The sequence below is a fragment of the Manis javanica genome, chromosome 7, assembly GCF_040802235.1.
Source record: "Manis javanica isolate MJ-LG chromosome 7, MJ_LKY, whole genome shotgun sequence".
NCBI lineage: Eukaryota > Metazoa > Chordata > Mammalia > Pholidota > Manidae > Manis > Manis javanica.
Window position 1 is genome coordinate 5,994,463 of NC_133162.1, and position 20,300 is coordinate 6,014,762.

Genomic DNA, 20,300 nt, shown 5'->3' on the forward strand with positions numbered 1-20,300 from the left:
GTTTTTCTAATGTTTATCCCAAGTATTGCAATTACAGATATGGATCCTGTGTGTGGAGAGGGGGTCCACGGCGCTGGCCCCCACTGGCTGGAACTCATCAGGCAGGGCCACGTGTGCGGACGCCTAGGAGGAGAAGGGCGCAGCAGTCTTGGGAAGCCATCGCTCCTGTTCTGGAAGAGGGTCATTTAGGGGCAGATGTGCCAGCAGATTATTATAACGTGGTGAAAACCCCTTTCTTGGTGGAGTTTAAATCTCTATTAAAAGCACTGAATAAATGATGAGCTCATTGGAAAAGATATTTTCCAATTAACAGCAGCAGCTGTTTTTCCTTTTTAAGGCCCGACTGATTAAAATTGCATGCCTCATTTAAGCAAGAGTTTCGTGTACTTTACCTGGAAAAAAGGAGGCTGAGCATCCTTTATTCAAACAAAGTACATGGTTTTGTGATTCATTAAAACACTTTCAAACTGAATGCAAATTATCAACCCACAGAAGCATTTTCACTTGTTTTATATAATGTGCACATTTTGAATTCTTTGTTTAGCAGCGTCTGCCTCTTTAAGAGAGTTTGCTTTCGAAGTTGTAAATGTAACAATAGCAGAAGGAGCAGCAGCTCCCCAGGAGGAGGAGCCCAGGAGAGCCCTGACCGGGAGCTGTGGGCCTAGGACTTGCACTGTGGCCTGACGGGAGATGCTCCGGAAGCCCCAGCACAGCTGGTCAGCCGGAGACCAGGCCTCCATCATGCCCTCGTCCCTGCAGGTCTTGTCCAATCACCCATGGAAGCCATGGACTGCAGTGACAAATGCCTTGGACGCTGGACCTCTCAGACCAGCTGAGCAAGGACAAGGCACACGGAGCCACAGGCACAACCCGCAGCAGCTGCCGGCCGCGACGGTCCCCGCCTTCCTGAAGAGCTCCGGTGTGGTCCCTCCACGTCAGCTCTGGCCAGAGTTCGGGAGCCCCGCCCTGGCTTTGACGTGGTATTAGGGATGCCAGTGGCTATCTGAGGCTTACTGTGGTGACTTCTGCACCCAGCTTACCCTCACCCTGCAGGTTCAGGCTCACTCCCTCCACCTGGGAAATAGATCCATCTCCCATCAGACACAGGAGTAAACTGAGAAAAAGCAGTGCTTCTCCTTATCCTCTTAATCCTGCTTCTGAGCCTTCTCATTCGCCACACGTCCACCCACTTGCAAAGGACCTTCTACATGCTGGACAGAAGTGACCCCCCATCATCCTTTCCCTCCAGAGCATACAAGTAGGTGGGGGACAAAGACGTTAAACACCTTCATAAAATAAGTTGCAAGAAGCGTTAGTACCTCGTGTATCAGGCGACAAGCTGACACGCACGGCAGAGAGGGGAAGCCGTGCAGGGACCCGCCCCTGAACAGCAGGCTCAGTAGGCAGAGGGGCAGGAGTACCTCAGAGAGAAGGGGCAGGACAGAGGGGTGCAGAGCAGCATGTGTGGGTGGGGGCAGCAGGGCAGGCCCTCTCTGCCTTTCTTCCACACATAAACAACTAACTCATGTTCTGTTCGCCTGCTTTCTGTTCTTTCCCTTTGAAATTCCAGGAGCTTAGTAACTTCCATAAAAAAAAACAAACACTGTCACTGTCACCAGATTAAGGGACAAGCCCTCTTTCCTGACCTGCATCTCCATAACTGACCGTTTCACTTCAGAAGTTTCCTCTGAAATTGTATTTCTTGGTGGCTAGCTGAGCACTTTGGGGCTGTATGCAGTGTGGCAACTCTCAGTTTGCTGAACTAAGATCCGATCCCCTAACGCCTTGTTTGCAACTGAAAATATTATAAGATAACTCAAAATCTGAATTATCTTTAATCCACACAAAAACTTCCATGAATAAATGCATAAAGGGCAAAATTGAAAGCCACAGAAAGTATATGCATGTATATATGTATGCATATGTGTGTGTGTATATATATATATGTATATATACACATACACTGTGCACACATGTACTAAATGCTGCATTGAATAAAATTTTTAAGTAATTTTTTACTCACAAAAAAAAACCCTTAAACAACCAACGAGAGACTCATCTGTTTTCAGTGAGTCAGTCATGAAGACCATTTATGACGATTTTAATCTTTACAGCTTTCTGGTTCAAAGACAGCACTGGGTAAACACACGTCTTTAGAATGTTTTAAAATACAGATCACAGAAAATCTTTGCCCCCTTAAATCTGACCAGGGAGCAGGATGCACTGGCCAGAGGCTCCAAGGCCAGCCTCTTGGCCCCGCTGCTGTGGGTGGGGGCTGGGCCATTTGTCCTTCCGCCCTCCCAGCGTCCCCAAGAGTCACATTGCGTGTCAGGGTGCGTACAATGAAGTCGCCCCAAAGGAACAAAATGCTGAGCAGCCCCGGTCCCCTGAGGACACCCACACAGGCAGCCAGTGCTCCGGGTGGGAAGGCTCGCTCAGCCACATGCTGGCCTGTGCACCGAACAGGCACGTGAGGGCAGGGCCAGCCCAAGCACAGCTCTCCCCATTTGGTACAGCGCCGCCGGACAAGGCAAAGGGCAGATATGTCTACCTCCCCATTGCTGTCCCATTATTTCATCTTCAGATAAGTGAGTTCAGAGTCTTTGCATACTCACTGGTTGTAGACACGGAGACCACTGGGCTGTACTCATACTCTCCTGAGGGGCTGGTGACCTTCAGCCTAAATCTGTACAGTGTCCGTGGTTCCAGGCCTTCCACGACGTGCTTTGTCGCATATCCCCTGGGTGGGAGGAGATGTGCATGAGCGCTACACCGGGTCATGGGATCAGCGGTCCCTGAAAGCTGTTAGAAGCCCAGGAGCAGTTGATGTCTGAACGCCATCTGCCTTCACCACTCCCCTGACGGGGGCCGGTGTCCATCTCTCACACTAGTCCGTGACCGCCTTGAGCATAAAGGACATCACGCCTCCACCCCCAACCAGCAGGGGCCCTGCCTCATCCACGGTGTCTAGCCCAGGGCTGGCTTGTAGCTGGCACAGTTTGTCCTTAGGAGAAATATTCACATTAACCCACGATACATGTCCTGAGATGAGTCTCACCTTTGAAAAGTAAGATAGGCAGGCCTCAGACAGTAAACACACTGAGCTTTCTGAGCAGGGCCTTGAGGAGGTGGGTGAGGCTGGCTGATAGCTGCGTACCTAATGCAGGCAAAAGACCACCACAGGCAAAGGCCTCAAGAAGCGAAATACATCATTGCTTGTAGCCCACGAGCAACTTAAGAGTGTGGGGCATAGGCAGCCCCCAAGGACACCCTCCACAGGAAGCCCCACCATCAGCTTCATCTGGGAAGATGCTGTGGGAACAGACGCTGAGCCCTTGCAGAAGATGAAGCTGACTGCAGGCGGGCAGGCCTCCGGCGGGAAGATGGCAGACTGATGGCTTGGAGCCTGCAAAATGAGCACCAAGCCATGCAGGCCCACAGCCCGTCTTCCTGCCCGGAGGATGCTGGGGTCCAGGGAAGGTACCGAGACCCTGTCCCTCTGCCTGTGAGGTGAGTCCCAGGGGCCTGGCTTTGACTCAGCACCCTTTCTAGGGTCTCAAGTCTTGTTGAGTTGTTTGTTGCCCAAAACCTCAATTTCTCTTTGCTGCCAAAAATCTTTATTGGCATCTGACTAAATTCCATGCATCCCTTTTCAACAGCTATAGCTAAATTTGTCTTTCCTTCTACCTCAAAGACTTGATTTTTAAGGGCATGTGTATGTTTCCAGCTCTTTCTTCTTCCTGCTTTTGCCACCAACCCAATCCATGTTCTCCTCTTTCCAGAACACTCCATAGCTCCTTGGACTCCAGGCTAACCATTATTCTCCCCATTTTATGTCTCTAATTTTTCTTTCATTCTCAGCAGACCTCTGCAGAAGCCAGAGTCATGCTCTGAGACTCACAACTAATTTTTCAAGGATGCTTATGTGCAACCTAAATATTTATACACCAATTCCATTCCACCTAATTCCACAAACATGCCCAGTGCCCATTACACGTGCTATTCTGTGCCAGGCTGGGGATGCAGCCCTGGACCAGCTCAGGGGCCAGATGAATCTGTCAACAGTGAGTAGACCCCATCTCCTGTTGATGGGCGGCAAGAAGAGGGGCAATGCAGGACAATAGGAGTGACCACTGAGTCAGGCCGAGATGACAGTGCTGGCGTTAGCATTGTTACTGAGTAAAGCTCACATGGAGACATGGCTTTAGACCTGGCCTGATGGGTGTGCTCACACCTCTATCAAGTGAATGGCCTCGCCTGCTTGCCCCCAGGTCCCAAAGAGAGAGCAGGCGCAGCTGAGTAGACAGCAGGCCCCGTACTTGCTCCAGAGGGCGGACAATGCTTACAGACAATTCATGAGAACCTAAAAGGTCTCTATAGCTCTAGCACCCGAACTCACCCACCACACAAGTGCGAGCAGCTAGTGAGGGAGAGAGGGCCCAGAAGAACGTCCTCTAGTAGAGGGCTCTCGATGGAAGGGACAAGTGGGGCAGGCAACTTCCAGAACAGACAGGGAGATGCGGCCAGGGAGAGAGGGACCACTGGGCCTGAGAAAGGATCACTGGGCTAGAAGGACATGGGGTATGGGGCAATGGGTGAGCCAGGGTGGGAGAAATGGAGACAGAGAGCCTAGCAGTGGGGAGACAGGGCATGTCTGGGTGCACGTCCCTGAGAAGGAGTCTCAGTTCCACCCGAGACCTAGAGACCCAGGTGTGAGGGCGGCAAAGCCTCCCCAGACCCTTTCCCTGCATGTGCTTCTCTCCCTTTGTGGTTGATCGGATATGTAAGACTTTAAGCCAAAAGTCCTAAGCCCTCAGTGACCCCTTTTTTGCACCCCAAGTTATCTCAGACACCAAAATCTAAATGACTTCTTGGGTGTGGCTCTAACAGACCAAGAAATGATGGGGGGGTGGGGGTGTTAAGGCACCCCTGGCCACTTGTCTGTGCTCTCCTGCCCTTTGCTGGTGGACTCTTCCTCCCAGCTGACTCCACCCATACCTGAAACACGCTTCTCTTCACCTACAGTCCACGTGGTAGAATGCCAGGTGGGGTGACCTCTGACAATCCGTCCCCAGCTGCAGGCGCACAGCCCTCTTCCCTGGAATGGGATGGGAGGTGGCACAGGAAGGAATGCTGTGCAATTCCGGGCCTGGGCTCAAGAGCCCTGCCAGCTTCTGCCTTCTCCCTGGGAAGCTAGATGCCACGTAAAGGTGTTCGACTTCCCTGCTGGGGGGAGAGGCCAGCTGGTGAGAGAGGGTCACTGGAAGATCCAGAAAACAAAGGGAAATCAAGAAGCCCAGTCAGCCCCAACTGTCCCAGCCACCCCAGCAGAGGCCAGGCCAGCAGAGTGGCACCATCCAGGACCACATGGGGCAGAGACACGCCATCCCCCTGCTCAAGTCGTAGACTCTTGAGCAAACACATGATTTTTTTTTTGTTCTTAGCAAAGCAAAAAAGTTTGGGGATGTTTGTTATGCAGCAGTACCAGTGACCATCATGTATCAACAAAGAAGGGACTGTAACAAAGACAATGAAGAGATGATACCAACAGCCTTGAGAAAAACATTTTCATTAGGAGACCAAAAAAGAGAAGTGTTAGAATAGATATAAATATATTTATCATAGAAGAAAAAGCCCTAAAACCAATATAAATATTCAGGGAAAACTGCCCTGACTAAAAATAAGGATGATGATGATAAATTAAAATATATCTGTTTGGCACAAAGTCTCATGAGTAGATGGCTTTTATTGTGTTGTGAGCACAGATCCTTATCTATAGATATTTGAATCAAAGAAACTGAGCCCTCAATTTGTGGCATCTGAGAAGATCTTTAGAACTCAGTGAGAATGTAATATCTGAGCCTCAATGGAAGTCTATGCCAGAAGTCAAAGACAAGATAATTTTAGACCGAAATAAAATGAAAAGTGCCCCTAATAAAACCCAGTATTGCTAAATCTCAGAATATCACCCTGAAGCAAACAGCACCTTCATAACCCCTGGAAAGGAGAACTACAGAACTGTTTCAGAAACTGCTGTCACTGAGCACATTTATGGGGGGCTGGCAGCTCAGCGGAGATGGCCCCAAGGAGAGCACCAGGGACACAACAGCGGCCCCAGCACACCGCGGCCCTGGGGGTACTCCCCCATGACCACCTCACAGCCACAGGCCGACACGGTGACCGCAGACGCAGGCCGACTAACAGCAGCAGTTCATCAGACCTGCAGAGAAGCGCGGCTTGCAGGCCCAGGCACCCTGGCTTAGAGAATCAAGCGCTCTTAGAACCTGTCTCTAATAGTGGAAGATACATGAAAATACAAAGCATACCCTTTTTTTTGTTATTAGTCAATAAGCAACTATTTCATGCAAGAGCTGAGCAAACATGAAACCTAAGAAACTAAATTCTGGCGTGCCCAGGGACTCACACCAGACTTCCCTTCTCTGTGCTGCCTCCCCCACCCAGCATGCACTGAGCCCCATGCCGCTCCAATGCAGCAGAACTGATGACTCTGAAATGTGCTTTTATGGCCCAGACTCTCCTCTGACCCAGTCTCCCCGAACTGCCTCCTTGGCTTCTCTCCTTGCATGTCTGATGAGCCCAAACTGCGCCTCTGCTCCACCTGCCACCTTCCCCATCTTTGTTTTTGAAGTTGCTCAGACTGAAAACCTTGGTGCCCCTGCAGAAGACTGGCTTACCGTCCACAACTACGGGGGGCTCTCACAGGGATCTTGATCCTGCCCTGTGGAATTCAGACTTAGCTGTACGACTTCCTTTGAGCAAGGAAACACAAGCTGAAGTATATTATTCCAAGTAGAGGCTTTAAAAAACCTGTGTGCCCTGCTCTCTCCCACTGCTGCCACCATGACTGGCAACATTCAGGCTGAGGCCACTCCGTCAGCCTGGGCTGTGGGGAGAAGACCGTGTGGAACGGAGCCACGGCCAACCCACGGGGCACATTCTGTGGGGAAGTGAATTACTGCTGTTGTAAGAAAGATTCTGAAGTTGATGCTTAATGCAGCATACCTTGGCCTACCTTGACAATATGTTATTATATGTGTGTGTGTATTTTTATAGACTAGATAGATGTCCCTTGACTACCCTTTTTATTGCATATCTCATATCTGGTCCCCCAGCAAACTCGTCAAATCTATCTTTAAAACGTAACCTGAATCCAACCACTGCTCACACCCTGTTCCGTTGTCTCCCACTGAAATTACTGCCGAGACTTCCTAAGTAGTCCTGCCTTCTGCCTGCTGCCCCTGCCTCCCTAGAGCCTGTTCGCAGCTCAGCAGCCAGCGTGGTCCTCGTGAAGCATAAGCTCCTCAGCGTCACAATCTCCAGTGGCTTCCCCGCCAACCTTCTCTCAGGGGCCCCAGGCCCCCACGGCCACCTCCCACGGCCTTCTGACCACGTCCCCTACTTCTCCTCATCCACTCCTTGCCTCAGTGTTCCTGGGACATCCCTGCGCAATCCACCCCAAGGCATTTTTACGTGCTTTTTCTTCTGCCTGGAACGTTCTTCCAGAGACTCGCAAGGCCCCAGGTAGCCCTCACTTGCCTCTGTGTGAAGCGTTTGTCACCCCTGCTCCGAGCCCCCAGATTCTGGGCTTTCTGTCCCCGATACTCATCACCACGTGACAAACTCCCTATTTTTACACATGTATCTCATTTATCGTTTGTCTTCCTCATCACAAGGGAGGAATTTTTGTCTGTTCCATGTCATGGACTCAGCATCCTGAACAGTGTCTCGCATGTAAGAGATACTCATTCATACATGCTGATAAATGAATGAAGTACATGATTTAAGCACTAATTATAGAAATTTAGGGGTAGAATCTGACTTGGATGGAAGACAGGATTGCATAGGGGAGATCCGTCTGAATAGGAAACACAGCTGAACACACACGCAGGAAAAGCCAGGGTATGTTCAAAGGACAGTAAGCAGATCTTACTGGAGGGCTGTGCTCAGAAATAAGAGACAAGAAAGGTTGGTTGTGGGTAAATGGAAGGGGCATCAGATGTTAGTCTAAGGAGCTTGACCTTCACCCTTCAAGCAAAGGAGACTCAGTGAAGACAATTTGACAAAAGGAAGATTAAAAAGAAAATTGACCTAGCATGACAGAAAGGGTAGAAGAAGGCAAGAAAAAGGAGATACGGCCAATTGATTCAGGCAGGAAATCTGCGGGACAGTGGCAGGACCTGGGGAGACTGCAGTGAACGAGTCCGATGGTGGGCTTGCGTCCTCACAGGGGACGTGGACATGTGCAGTTCAATGCGTGAAAGCATGGAAGGGGTTTGCAAAGGAAGACCTCACAAAACGGGTGGCTGGCTGTGAGGGGAGCCCAAGTCGAAGATGACACCACCGAGTCAAGACTGGCTGGTGGCCAAAGCAACCGGGACCGGCAGGTCAAGAGGCAGTTCTTAAATCCACAGTCCCAAGGTCAGGTATTCCAGATTGCTGCTTTTTATTTAAAAAAAAAAAAAAGGCATTGCTACTTTATCAATACCTAGAGAAAGTGCTATCATGGAACAAAAAAATGGTCAAGATTACCACAGTCTCATTCTGCCACCTAGTGTCAGGGATCGTGCTGATTCTGAGGAACCACAAGCATTTCACGTCACTTAGGCTGGGGGAGGCCTGGCTGCTGGCTCTGCGGTGCCAGGCCGGCACCCAGGCGAACCCCGGGGGCAGCGCTCAGTTCTCTGGGGCCAAGGCGATGACCCAGGCACACACACCAGGCGGGGGCCCATGCGGCGGCTGCCGTCGCCCCAGGTGAGGCTGCCTTCCTGGCTGCCCAGCAAAGGCGGAAAGGGGAGAGGAAGTAAAGGCGATCCAGGGCAGCCCGCCCAGCATGCCCAAGCTCAGCCCACCGAGGGGTGAAATGGGGGGAAAAAAATGATAGCTTTGGCTTTCTCCATAGATACGCTTGTATCATGATTCACTTTCAGAGGATGGAAACTACCTAACAGACAATAACACATAACATGACATGAATAAAGTGGCATGTCTAGAAGTCAGGCCAGGAATTATTTTCATACAGGAACTACAACTCAAATAAATGCGTATGTAGTTTTTTCTTTTTAGGTAAAACAAAGAATTGTTCATCAAATCCCAGGGATCTCGTAATTTAGGCAACAGCTGAAGCCTTCATATACATCAGTAGTAGCGTTACCACCATGCCGCCTTGAAGAAAGGCCGGAAAAGCCCTGTACCGGCCGTGACGCCGTGACTACACTGTAACTGCTCTTCAGAATCTTGGCTGCAGCGATGCCCATGCTCTGGCTGGGGCACTGCACTAGTTTTCCATAATGTTACCATTGAGGAAAATGGTTAAAAGGCACGTGGAGTCTCTCTGTATTATTTCTTAGCACCAGGTATGAATCTTCAATTATCTCAAAATTAAAAGGTGAATTTTGTCACATTTGTATCTCATTTTTTTGTATTCCTGAAACACAGATATGGAGTCATTATGCAAGTGGTAAATCTGTTAAAAGGAGTAAGAGTTGAAATGATGACTAAGGACAAATGACTTCTTGATCACTCCTATGGCATTCATTTTATTCATTCATGCAACAGCTATTTCGAGGGACTACTCTGGGCCACTATTTCGAGGGACTACACTGTCTATGAGCTGGAGATGCAGGGGTCAGCAGAAACCCTACCTGCCCCTCACTGGGTTTAAACACTGATGGGGAGACAGAAATAAACAGGTAGACAGGAAAACAATTCCAGCAGACTAACTGTTATGAGGATATGAAACAAGGTCATGACAGAGAGGTGCCGGGGTGGAAGGGTGGCGACTTCACCTGGGCCTTCTGAGGGGGGGGTCTGAGCCAACATTTGCATAGTGTTTAGGAACCAGCCATACAAAAAAAAAGAAGGAAATGCATTCAATGCAAAGGTAGTAAGAAAGACTCTGATGTGGGACCCAGTGAGCCCTGCTGAATCTGAGAAGCAGTTTGCTTGGAAACAGTTAACACGGGACCAGCGGTGTGCCAGGAGGTCCAGGAGTCATCCAGGTAGGCCTGCGGGCCCCAGCCCACATCCGTAAGCACAGCAGCCAGATGGGGCCCGCGTTTAAGTTCATCAAACTCTCGTTTGGTTCAGTCTCTGCATTTGGGATTTTAAAAATATGCCTTAGAGTGTTGCAGAAGTCTAAGGAGCTCTCAAAAGTATAGGAGGTTTAATTTCAAAGTTATTGCTAATGCTTATCTTCCAAAAATTCTAATTCACAAAGCATGCATGCAAATGATGCTGACTCATTCTTTTAATTTCAAAATGAGTCTTTTTAGAGATAGTAGAAAGCATTCCAGATACTCAGGAAATCAAAGCAAAATGTTAAAACAGCTCAACATTGCACCTACGTATAAATGATGCCGTAAGTGTGCATTTTGGGGTCTTCTTCCTCAATTGAGAACCTGAACCACTGCTCCTGAGGTCCTTGCCGTTTGGCCTTCTTTTCCAGATCCCAGTATAACTCAATGCTGTGATGAGTCACTTTGCCCACAACAGGTGGATGAGGCTTTGAGGATGGTGTGATTTCTAAAAAGGAAGGACACAGGATTTCAGGACTCCACCTCCATAAAGAAGAGAGGTCAGCTGCGTGCATCACAGCTGTTTGGGGACCAAACTGTGTTTCCCTACACATCAGCCATACACATAAATTGTCCTCCCTGTTGGTTGAGGAACATCTGAAAAGCTTAAATGATGCAAAATCCAGCTGCTGTAGTGAGTACCACATCCCAAGCAGATTGCCCCACAACCATTAATACCATACTTCACTCATGGACCCTTCCAAAAGGTTAGTCAATGCATCCAACTAATTAATTTGGCTTTTTGAGCTGATGAACCTCAGTTTGCTGCTATCATCCTCAGTAAACAAAGCCAATAGACAGATGATACAGCTGGCCCAAATAATTGTAACAGATGATAAAGGGTTGATTCTATATCAACAAGTTGGCTCTTACCGACTAACCAAGGTCCAAAGGCTAATAACAAACAAGACAGAAGATGAGCAGTGCCCAAAACAGCACAAATAGCTGACATCATGTCCAAAAACAATTCATGTTCCCTAGTGGCCACAGAAACTGGTAACAATGGGTATAACTTTATATCCAATCAGACACTTAAAAAGAGAGAGCGTAGCTACAGGAGGTGGCAATGCTGGGAAAGGACCAATTCTCCGGAATCGGTGGTGGGGAAATATGAATTACAGCCTTTTTAGAAAACGATATGGCACAACACAACACTGTGTATCTATTAAAATAGAAAATATGTATACCCTTCTCTCCAGCCATCCCACTTCTGGTCATTTCTCCTGCAGAAATCAGAGCCCAGGAGCACATAGGGAAAGACACATGGGGATATGGGGACATGAACCACTAGTTTTTAGCAGTTTACAGTCATAAAGTAATGACCTGTTAATAATGGAATGGCCAATAAATGACATGTCCACAGCATGGGAATTAGGTTGCCTTTTAAAAATGAATTCATTGTATACTAGATGCCTTGAAAGGATTTCCAGAAGCTGCTGCTGAATGAGAAATCAAGATACAGAGAAAAATCCAGAATATCCCTTTTTTGTGAGATAACAAGGGGCACACACCACACACGCCAAGTTATTCATCGTGCGGCTATTCTGTTTCCTGTTAATTTCCTCTCCCCGGCTAGATACTACGTTTTTGAAGGCTAGGTCCCTGTTTCATACTTCTTTTAAAACTTCTCCCTGTCCCTCAGGGCCCTTCAGGACTCAGAAATATCATTAATTTACCAGATTTATTGTTCAGAATAAAAGGATATTGTGCTTCCCTTGAGTCAGAATCTCAAGCAGCTGACCCACTACCCCCTGCAGACCCAGGGCCTCCTGCTATGCCGCCCCCTGAGGAACACAGGGGTGCCATGACCTAGCGTCCAGGCCTGGAGGACAACCTCCATTCCTTTACATTCAGATCCTAGACATGCACCAGGGGGCAGCCGACAAGCTCATTTCTCCAAACTTTATTCCCAATTTTCCTAATTCTTATCAAAAGCATGGCATGATAGGATTGGATAAACCTGGATTTGAATACATGTTCTGAAACTGAGTCAGAAATGCTTACTTCAAAGTGTTTTGTGACAACAAAATAACATATATGAAGTATCTAAACAAATTACGGTGTATTTCATACACTGAAATCCTACCCAGCAGCTAAAAGCAACTCGTTTTACAGCAAACCTAAAATGAGTTGTAACACACAACAAGGGTTCAGAGGATACACTCCATGATTACACTGCTAAGTGAATGTTTAGAACACACAACACAACACTGTATTCTTTATGAATGCATCAATATGTAATAAAAGTTAAAAGCATGGATAGAAAGAATGCATACCGCCTCAGGACAGTTACTCAGAGAAGTAAGGGCAGGGACTGACAGACAATGGGGGCAGAGATGGGGGCACTTACCACATATTTGTAAGGTTTCATTTCTTTCAGAATTTAAGAACTATATGGCAAATGTTGACAGTTTACATGGGGCTCTATTATAGTTTTCAATAATTTGGTATACTTGAAATGTTTTTAAGTAATAGCTATAAAAATAAACAGTATACATTACTTTTATGGGACTGTTGGTTTCCTTAAAGAAACTTATTGCAGTGTTCTAGATACAAATTAACACATGTGGGGGGAGGAAGGAGTGTGCATGTAACATCTGTCAGGTCCCGGCCCTCAACATGGGTCCCCTAATCTAACCCCAGCTGTTCTGCTGGTCAGCACTGGTGACCCACATCCTTCCGTTATGCCAGCAATGCTGAGCAACTAATTTTTTTCCCCCAAGAACTTTCTAAAACCATTCAAACACCAGAATTAGTAGACTGTTAGGGATTACCCCAATGTAAGTAGAAGCCAAGTAATATTTCTATTTTAAAAACACATGGCTTAGAATCCTATTAGAAATTAAAAGACACAAGAAGTTCTAAATTAATGCCCAATTCCTGAAGGGACAAACCAATGGCTCACCGTGAATTTATATCAGGAATATAAAGATAACATTCCCGGTTATGCAAGTGTCTCTACTGCTTACTTTTCACGAGTCACTGATGCAGGCAAATAACAAGAGAGGTCCACTCGTGAGCTTGGCACCGGCCACAGAGAGTCCCACTGCCAGTAGTCCGCCCACTTCCGGGACGGAGGCAGAACCCTCCCTGTTATTCATGACCCCTCCATGTCTGGCACACCAGAAAAAGGGTAGGTTGGAAAGTTGATTTATTATTACTCTCTCTTTTTTAGGAGTGATGCAGATTTCACCATCGTGGCCTCTCCGAGGCTCAGCACTGGTTGTGAGCAAAGCCTCACTGAGGGCACGGCCACAGTGCAGCCACGTGGCTGTCCTGGGGGATACCACTTTGCACTGCATTACTTACCCAGGACACCGAAGGTTTGTGCACTGACCAGTGGTGATATGCCACCTCTCCTTTACTTTGAAACAAAACTTACCAAGACGCAAATTCCCACCTAGGTAAGAGCCCCTTTGGGCAGAAAGCTATTAATGCCAGATAGGACCCAGACAGCCAGAGCATGAATGAGTGTCCCCATCAGGTAAGAGCTGATGATTTGCTCGGTGGCCAAGAAATGAATAGGGGCTCAGACCACACTTGTTTTGTTTTTGTTTTGTTTTGTTTTTCAGGCAACCTAGTCATTGGACGAGTGTGTTTTAGTCCTTACAACACTGCACCCATACATAGATCATGATTTCTCTTTGATACAAATTCTGATACTTTTGTCATGACCTCCTAATGTACATATTTTAGGCTGATGGCTTTAGGATCCTAAAATATGTACATGACAGGTCATTAGCCAAAGTGCAAGGGAGCAGAGGCCTGGGTTAGCACTGCGCCTGAGATGCTTTACATGTATTCATTCATTTAGCCTTCACTATACTGCTCTATGGCACAAGGATTTTTAGTATCTCCTTTATTTAAAAAGCTGAGAATCAGAGAGGTTCAGTAAGTTGCTCAAAGTCACACAGTAGTAACTGACAGAACCAGGATTCTCAGGAGTCCCTACTTTTAACCTGGTTCCATTACTGCCACTTACAAGCAGAGTTATAAAATGCAGACCTGGATGAAAATCTATTTATTAGTTAGATCTCCAGATTTCCTCAAGCCATTCATTTTTAAATCAGATTTAACCTTGGGCTGGAACCCAAAGGAAATTTTAATTTAATATAATTTAAATGAGCAACAGTACTTAACAGGAAAAAGGGAAACAGTGAAAACCAGGTGTTGGTGGGATAAAGCAGGAGGAAGAAGGAGGCCAAGTCCCTCAGAGCCCTGGGGCAGGGGGCTGCTCACTTTCAGGAACTGTCCGCGGAGACCCCAGCAACCATCAGTGGAGGCCAAGAAGGCAGAAAGGTTTGAGTGACAGTCACCTTGACACTGTGAAGGTGGGTAGGAGCCAGCCAGGTGCCCCTTTCCGTTGAGCATGGAGTGTATGGGGACAAGGGTGGCAGTAACAGGGAGGAAAAGTTTACAGCATGTGATTGAAACAATGAGCTAACTCCTAGGTAAATCTGAGAGGAATGCACCAGGGCTGGGAACATGCACCACACTGGGAAAGGATGCTAAATTTGCTACCAAGATATGAACAAATTCCTCTGTTTTTAAGTTTTATCGTCCCCAAGTTATACAGTAAAGCTCAAATAGCAAGGGAAGGTAAGTTTGTATAGTTCTCCAGCCCTGGCTTGCTCTCCCTGGGGACTAACCTACTGCGGTGTGACAAGCAATACGTCTTTCTTAAGGTGACTAACATCAACATTTTTGAAAAACTCAAAAGCTCACCTTTTCCTATTATTTCATTTAACCAGGATGTTTATGTCCACATCTGTATTAATGTGATAATAGTACAAACACTATTTTGCAAATTGTTGTTGTAAGTTTCATACAAGTTTTATAAAAGTATAAATAAGACACCATAAACACACATTCCTAGGCACAATTTAGATGGTACTTTTTACACAGAAGTTTTAAAGCATTTTTTTTTTCCTGATTATAAGCATCAGGTATTTTAAAAGGTGCTTTTGTTTGTTTCAAGTCTGGAAACAACTGCCCAGATTTAGCCAAACATATAATTTCATGTGACAAACTCAGGGTTCAAATTTATTTTAACTTTTTTGAAGGTTACTAGCAAGAAGAGGAAAAAACTCTTATTTTTGATTTTGCACGGTTCCTTTAAACAATTGGGAGGCTCTTTCCATCTTGGCAAATTATTCTTATCTTAAAAGTTTTCCAGCACAGAACACATTGGTGGTTGCCAGAGGAGTGTAAGGGATGAAATGGGTGACGGATCAAATGGTACAAACTTCCAGCTGTTAAAAGGTCATGGAGATGTAATGCACAACATGGCGATTACAGTTAACAAGACTGTGTATTTAAAAATTGCTCAGAGAATAGATCTTAAAAGTCCTCATCACAAGGAAAAAAATGTTTATAACTATGAGAGTATAGGTGTTAACTAGACTTACTGTGGCAATCATTCTGCAATGCATGCAAATATTGAATCATTATGTGGTACACCTGAAACTAATGTAATACATCAATATACCTCAATAAAATAAATAAATATATATATGTATAAAAACATAAATTTTCCACAAAAGAAAAAACAGCAACAATACTACAAGGTGGACCTCAAAAGGACGATTATATGAGAATGTATGTATGTGTTGTGTACCATAAAAGCTTTTTGTAAGAAAGTCTGACAAATAAAACAATTTTATGCCTCTCTTGCCATTTGTCAAGTAATAAATAATGTGAACGTGAAATATATAGGCTGCAGACATTGTCACCATTCCGTCCCTATGGTTAAGAAGATGGCATAAAATGTGGCTCTCAAGCACACCAGAAATATATTCTAAAAAGCTATCATTTACAAATTATAGGTTTAAATGCAGAATGCTATCAAGTTTGAACCACTGTACAATATTAAGCCTTAGCATCCTAAATTTTTTTAAATATAGCTTGTGATAGATAATATAACAGAAATGTGCCAGCCCCTCAAAAGACAAGTTAGTGAAAACATCTGATTACTCAGTATCCTAATGACAGGCTGTTGACCATATTTTAAAAGCTACAGAGAGAACTAGTGATACAGTCTGTTTGGGAATTAGCAATTGTGATTAGCACGATGAAAAGCAGAAATGATGAAGACTGAAGGTGAATATGAGTATATTCATTGTAAATACAGGATGCCATAAAAGCAGAGTGATAGTTCCCCTTCCAAAATGATAGTATCCTTCCAAAGACACCTGCAAATTTTCTGAGGTCAAATTTTCCATGGACAAGGGCCATCTGCAGCCTGGCCCCTAGTGGCAGACCGTCCGTAATGAAGATGACGGCACACTGAGGGGAGGCTGCATAAGGAACAGTGGTGGGTGTTACGGGGGAGCAATTCATCACGGCTCGACCACACAGTCAGAGCAACCATCATCAGAAACTTATCCCAAATCAGGATGACGATCATTCCTATACCTTAGATTGTAAACATATCAAAAAATGTTTGCCATGAATAGATACTGAAGAAGGAATTTTCAGTCAAATGTCGTAATAGCCACATAGTAATAAGTTACTCTTTTCACTTATAAAGGAAACATGGCAGTTAAAATGAGTTTAGTTCCACCAAACTCTTAGATTGCTTTCATAAAAACAGAATCTTATGAAACCCTAATAGATGAAAGGACTACGGACAGAAGTAGATAAGTTAAAATTTTTTAATGATCACCTGCAAACACAATTAAGGAGATGTTCAAAGTTTCTACTAATCAAAAAAGGGGGGAAATTAAAATAAGTGGGAGGTACTATTTTATTTACAAAACTGTATGACAAACATATGATAATACTCTGTGCTGTTCAAGACTGATAAAATTGCGGATCGCACCATACATTAAACAACCCTTACTAAAGACATCTGGCCATATTCAACAGGGATTGCAAATAGCCCATCTGTGACCCCACTCCCAGAAACATGTCCAAGAAAATAATTCAAAACCAAAAAGTACATTTAAAACAAAGATGTGTTTGTATCGTGTGTGCTTTTCGTTCTTATTTTTTTTTAATTCAAACATATAAAAGAGGAGAAATAGTACAGTGAAACACCTTGTACCCGGCACTCGGGTTCATCAGTCATCAGCATGATTACGGCCAATCTTACGTCATCTATGCTTCCATCTACCTCCATCCCTCCCCCAAACCTGAATTATCTAACAGCTAAATTTTAATGAGCCTTCACATTGTATCAGAGAAATTTATATATGACACTATTTACTCTTCATAACCTTATGAAGTACTGGAATTTCCCCCATTTTCCAGGTGGGCTTTAGACACACACAGGTCATATAACTTGCCCGGGAGGGTGTCCCATAAGCAGCAGAGCAAGGATTTGAACCTAGGAAACATGACTCCACAGCCAATCCGTAGAGAAAATACAGGAAAGCTCATTTAAAGTGGAGTAGGGAAGCCCTGCAGGGGGCGCTCTCGCTCACGCACCGCGCCTTGAGGAGAGGGCATCGTGCACATAGGAATTTCACCTCCCGCAGGTAAGGAAAAGAAGGACGCGCTCTCCCTGCCCGAGCAACAAGGTACCAACCACCCTTCGCAGCCAATGCAGAAACTGCCACCATCTCAAACTCATTCTCCAATGAACTTTTGTTCAAAACAACCCTTCCCAAAACCTGATACAAGCCGACTTTCCCCTTTGTCTCTCCAGATCCGTCTGTAGTTCCCCACAGCTTGCGTGTCCCGAATGGCAATTCCTCTGCTATTCCTCTGCTATACGCTCATTTTGCTAGTAGAATAACTGGCTATTCTATTTTTAGGGTTAACAGCCTTAACCTCTCTATATGCTATCTACTACGTCCCTATGTTTAAGTACATACCTATGTACATAAATGGTAATATAAAATAAAAACCAGGTGAGTCACTTTACCGTCATGTTAGGAACAAAACCTGCAAACATTCTAAATGTAAAAGAATATGGAAATTGTCACATACACTGTGGTACATCACCAAATGCAAGAATACTTAGCCACTAAAAAGTCATATATACTAAGGTAATATTGGATACACTAAGGGAAGAATACAAATTTGCATGGGCACTCTGATTATAATGATAAAAAATACACAAATGCATACAGAGGAATAAAGAAATAAAGAACAAGAATTTAGAAAATGAAAGGCAATTAGAGTGGTAGAATTATGGATGGTTTTTTGTAAGTTTTATTGTTAAAGCACTGAATAAGAAAAAAATGTAATTGTGCATTTTCACTTGTTTCTAATGACAACAAAATTCAGCTCAGATAAACTGCCAGCCTCAATTCTTTCTCCCTGGGCTGACATGTATATGACAGGGACAAGTCTGATAAAAATAAACCAAGTAGTGACTCTGTGGATCTTACTATACTGACGGACAGTGACTTCAGTGGGATATAGCGTGTGGGGACTCGATAATATGGGTGAATGTAGTAACCACATCATTTTTCATGTGAAACCTTCATAGGAGTATATATATCAATGATACCGTAATTTAAAATATAAATAAATAAATAAACCAAGTATAAGTCGATGTGGATGCTGCATAGCATGAGACATTTCAGTTACCCTCTGGGTCAATTTACTGACCATTTTGGTGTCCAGCCAATATTTTGCATCACATTTATTTCCAAAGAATACATTCACTTTATGCCCATTCATTCATCACATTTGTGGGACACCAGCTACATCCCAAGGGCACAGTATAACCAAGACGGGGGGAAGGAGGTTACTGAGATGAGTAGAGAAACTTGACAACAAATGATACAAACCAGAGGCATGCCACTGAGAAAGAAGGAGGTGGCAGGTACACAGGGAACAATGGGCGATGGGTGACTTAAATGAGATTTAAAAGATCAGGGGGACAAGGCTACCAGAGCCGTGAGTAGAGAGTAAAACATTTTAACTGACTCAGAAAATTTTCAAATGTTGATATTCCCATGCATCCTTATCTTTTAAGAGAAAACAATATAACATGCAAACTGCTCAAAGCCGCTTCCCTCTACTTTGCAAGTAAGCTCTTCAAGGGCAAAAAGTCAAATATCAAAAACCAAACAAAAAAACTAAACAGAAAACAAAGACAAAACCTCCTAGAGTAAGACTCAGGAACCTTTGCTTCTTGCCCCCGCTCATCATAGGTTTTCCTCATCAGGAAAAAAGGGATCAGATAAGGGTACTGCCTGCCTCCCTCTCAGAATTTATTGCAAAGAAAATAACATGATAAAATTTTGAAGAGTGATTTGCAATGTATGAGGGTTTTTGCTAACATAAAGTAGTGGTCATGCTTTTGAAAGCGCTCACCTATTTTATGTGCTCTGTGAAAAACCTACTTGGATCCCACGTGGCTAAAAGGTAGTAGGCAAAATAGAAAATGTGCTTCCAAGCTGTATCTTTTACCTAATTTTACTAATTACAATTCACTGCCAGCTTGCTCCGAGCAAGACACTGTACCACACACTCAATCGGCAGTGTATCTGAACCTCACAATGACTCAATGTTCTCAGTTTCTAGATGAGGAACAGAGGGGAGGAGAGGCTCTAAGAGGTCAAAGCAGCTTGTTCAAGGCTATAAAACTGCTAAGTTGGGAGCACAGGCCTCTAACTGCAGTCTGTGCTCTCCCCCACACTCTGCATGGCGTGGCGTTTCAGAGCTTTTCAATGGAAATCATGAATCCCTGAAAATGATGAATCTTTCACAAGTAGATATGAAAATCAAATTGCTAGTTAAATTCTTTTGACACAGAGCCATGTCTCTGAAATTTAGAATATATATATATAATGAACAGTGGTAGGATATTTTAAATGTAGCAATAGGGTAATGTTGGTAATGCATCTGCTTAGCTTACATACATTCTCAAGAAAACTTCACAACCAAAAGATGTGACCAAGCAATTCAGCAGAGGCAGAATGCCAGTGAGCTCACTCAGTCAACTGATAATCAGAATAATGCAATTAAAATGAGATTTCACAATCACCAACTGCAGGAATGTTCAGGGAAACTTTGCATTTGGGAAAAACTGGAAACAACCTAAATGGCCATAGTGAAAAAACTGGAGAAATTATTACTCATCATATATTGAAATACTACGTAGCAGTTAAGAGGAACGTGACAACTAATTGGGTCTAAATATATCTGAATACATAGATCTGGGGGGGCAAGGGAGTTGAATCACAAAATCAAGTTGTAAAACAATTTGTACAGAATGATACAACTTATGTAAGTTTGAGAAAACAAAAC

At 44.8% G+C, this 20,300-nt stretch overlaps 1 protein-coding gene across 4 annotated transcripts in view; it reads right to left on the minus strand.

Annotated features, from left to right (window-relative positions):
* Positions 1 to 20,300, minus strand: part of FANK1 (fibronectin type III and ankyrin repeat domains 1) — a 78,669-nt gene that overhangs the window by 16,070 nt on the left and 42,299 nt on the right. For 3 of the 4 annotated variants that reach the window (XM_073240141.1, XM_073240139.1, XM_073240142.1), the window contains exons 2-3: positions 10,365 to 10,542; positions 2,616 to 2,740 (exon numbers count right to left, since the gene is read on the minus strand). In XM_073240141.1, the coding sequence (XP_073096242.1) occupies positions 2,616 to 2,740; positions 10,365 to 10,542 (303 nt within the window). The remainder of the gene's footprint in view (positions 1 to 2,615; positions 2,741 to 10,364; positions 10,543 to 20,300) is intronic. The other variant, XM_073240143.1, reaches the window with a different exon arrangement.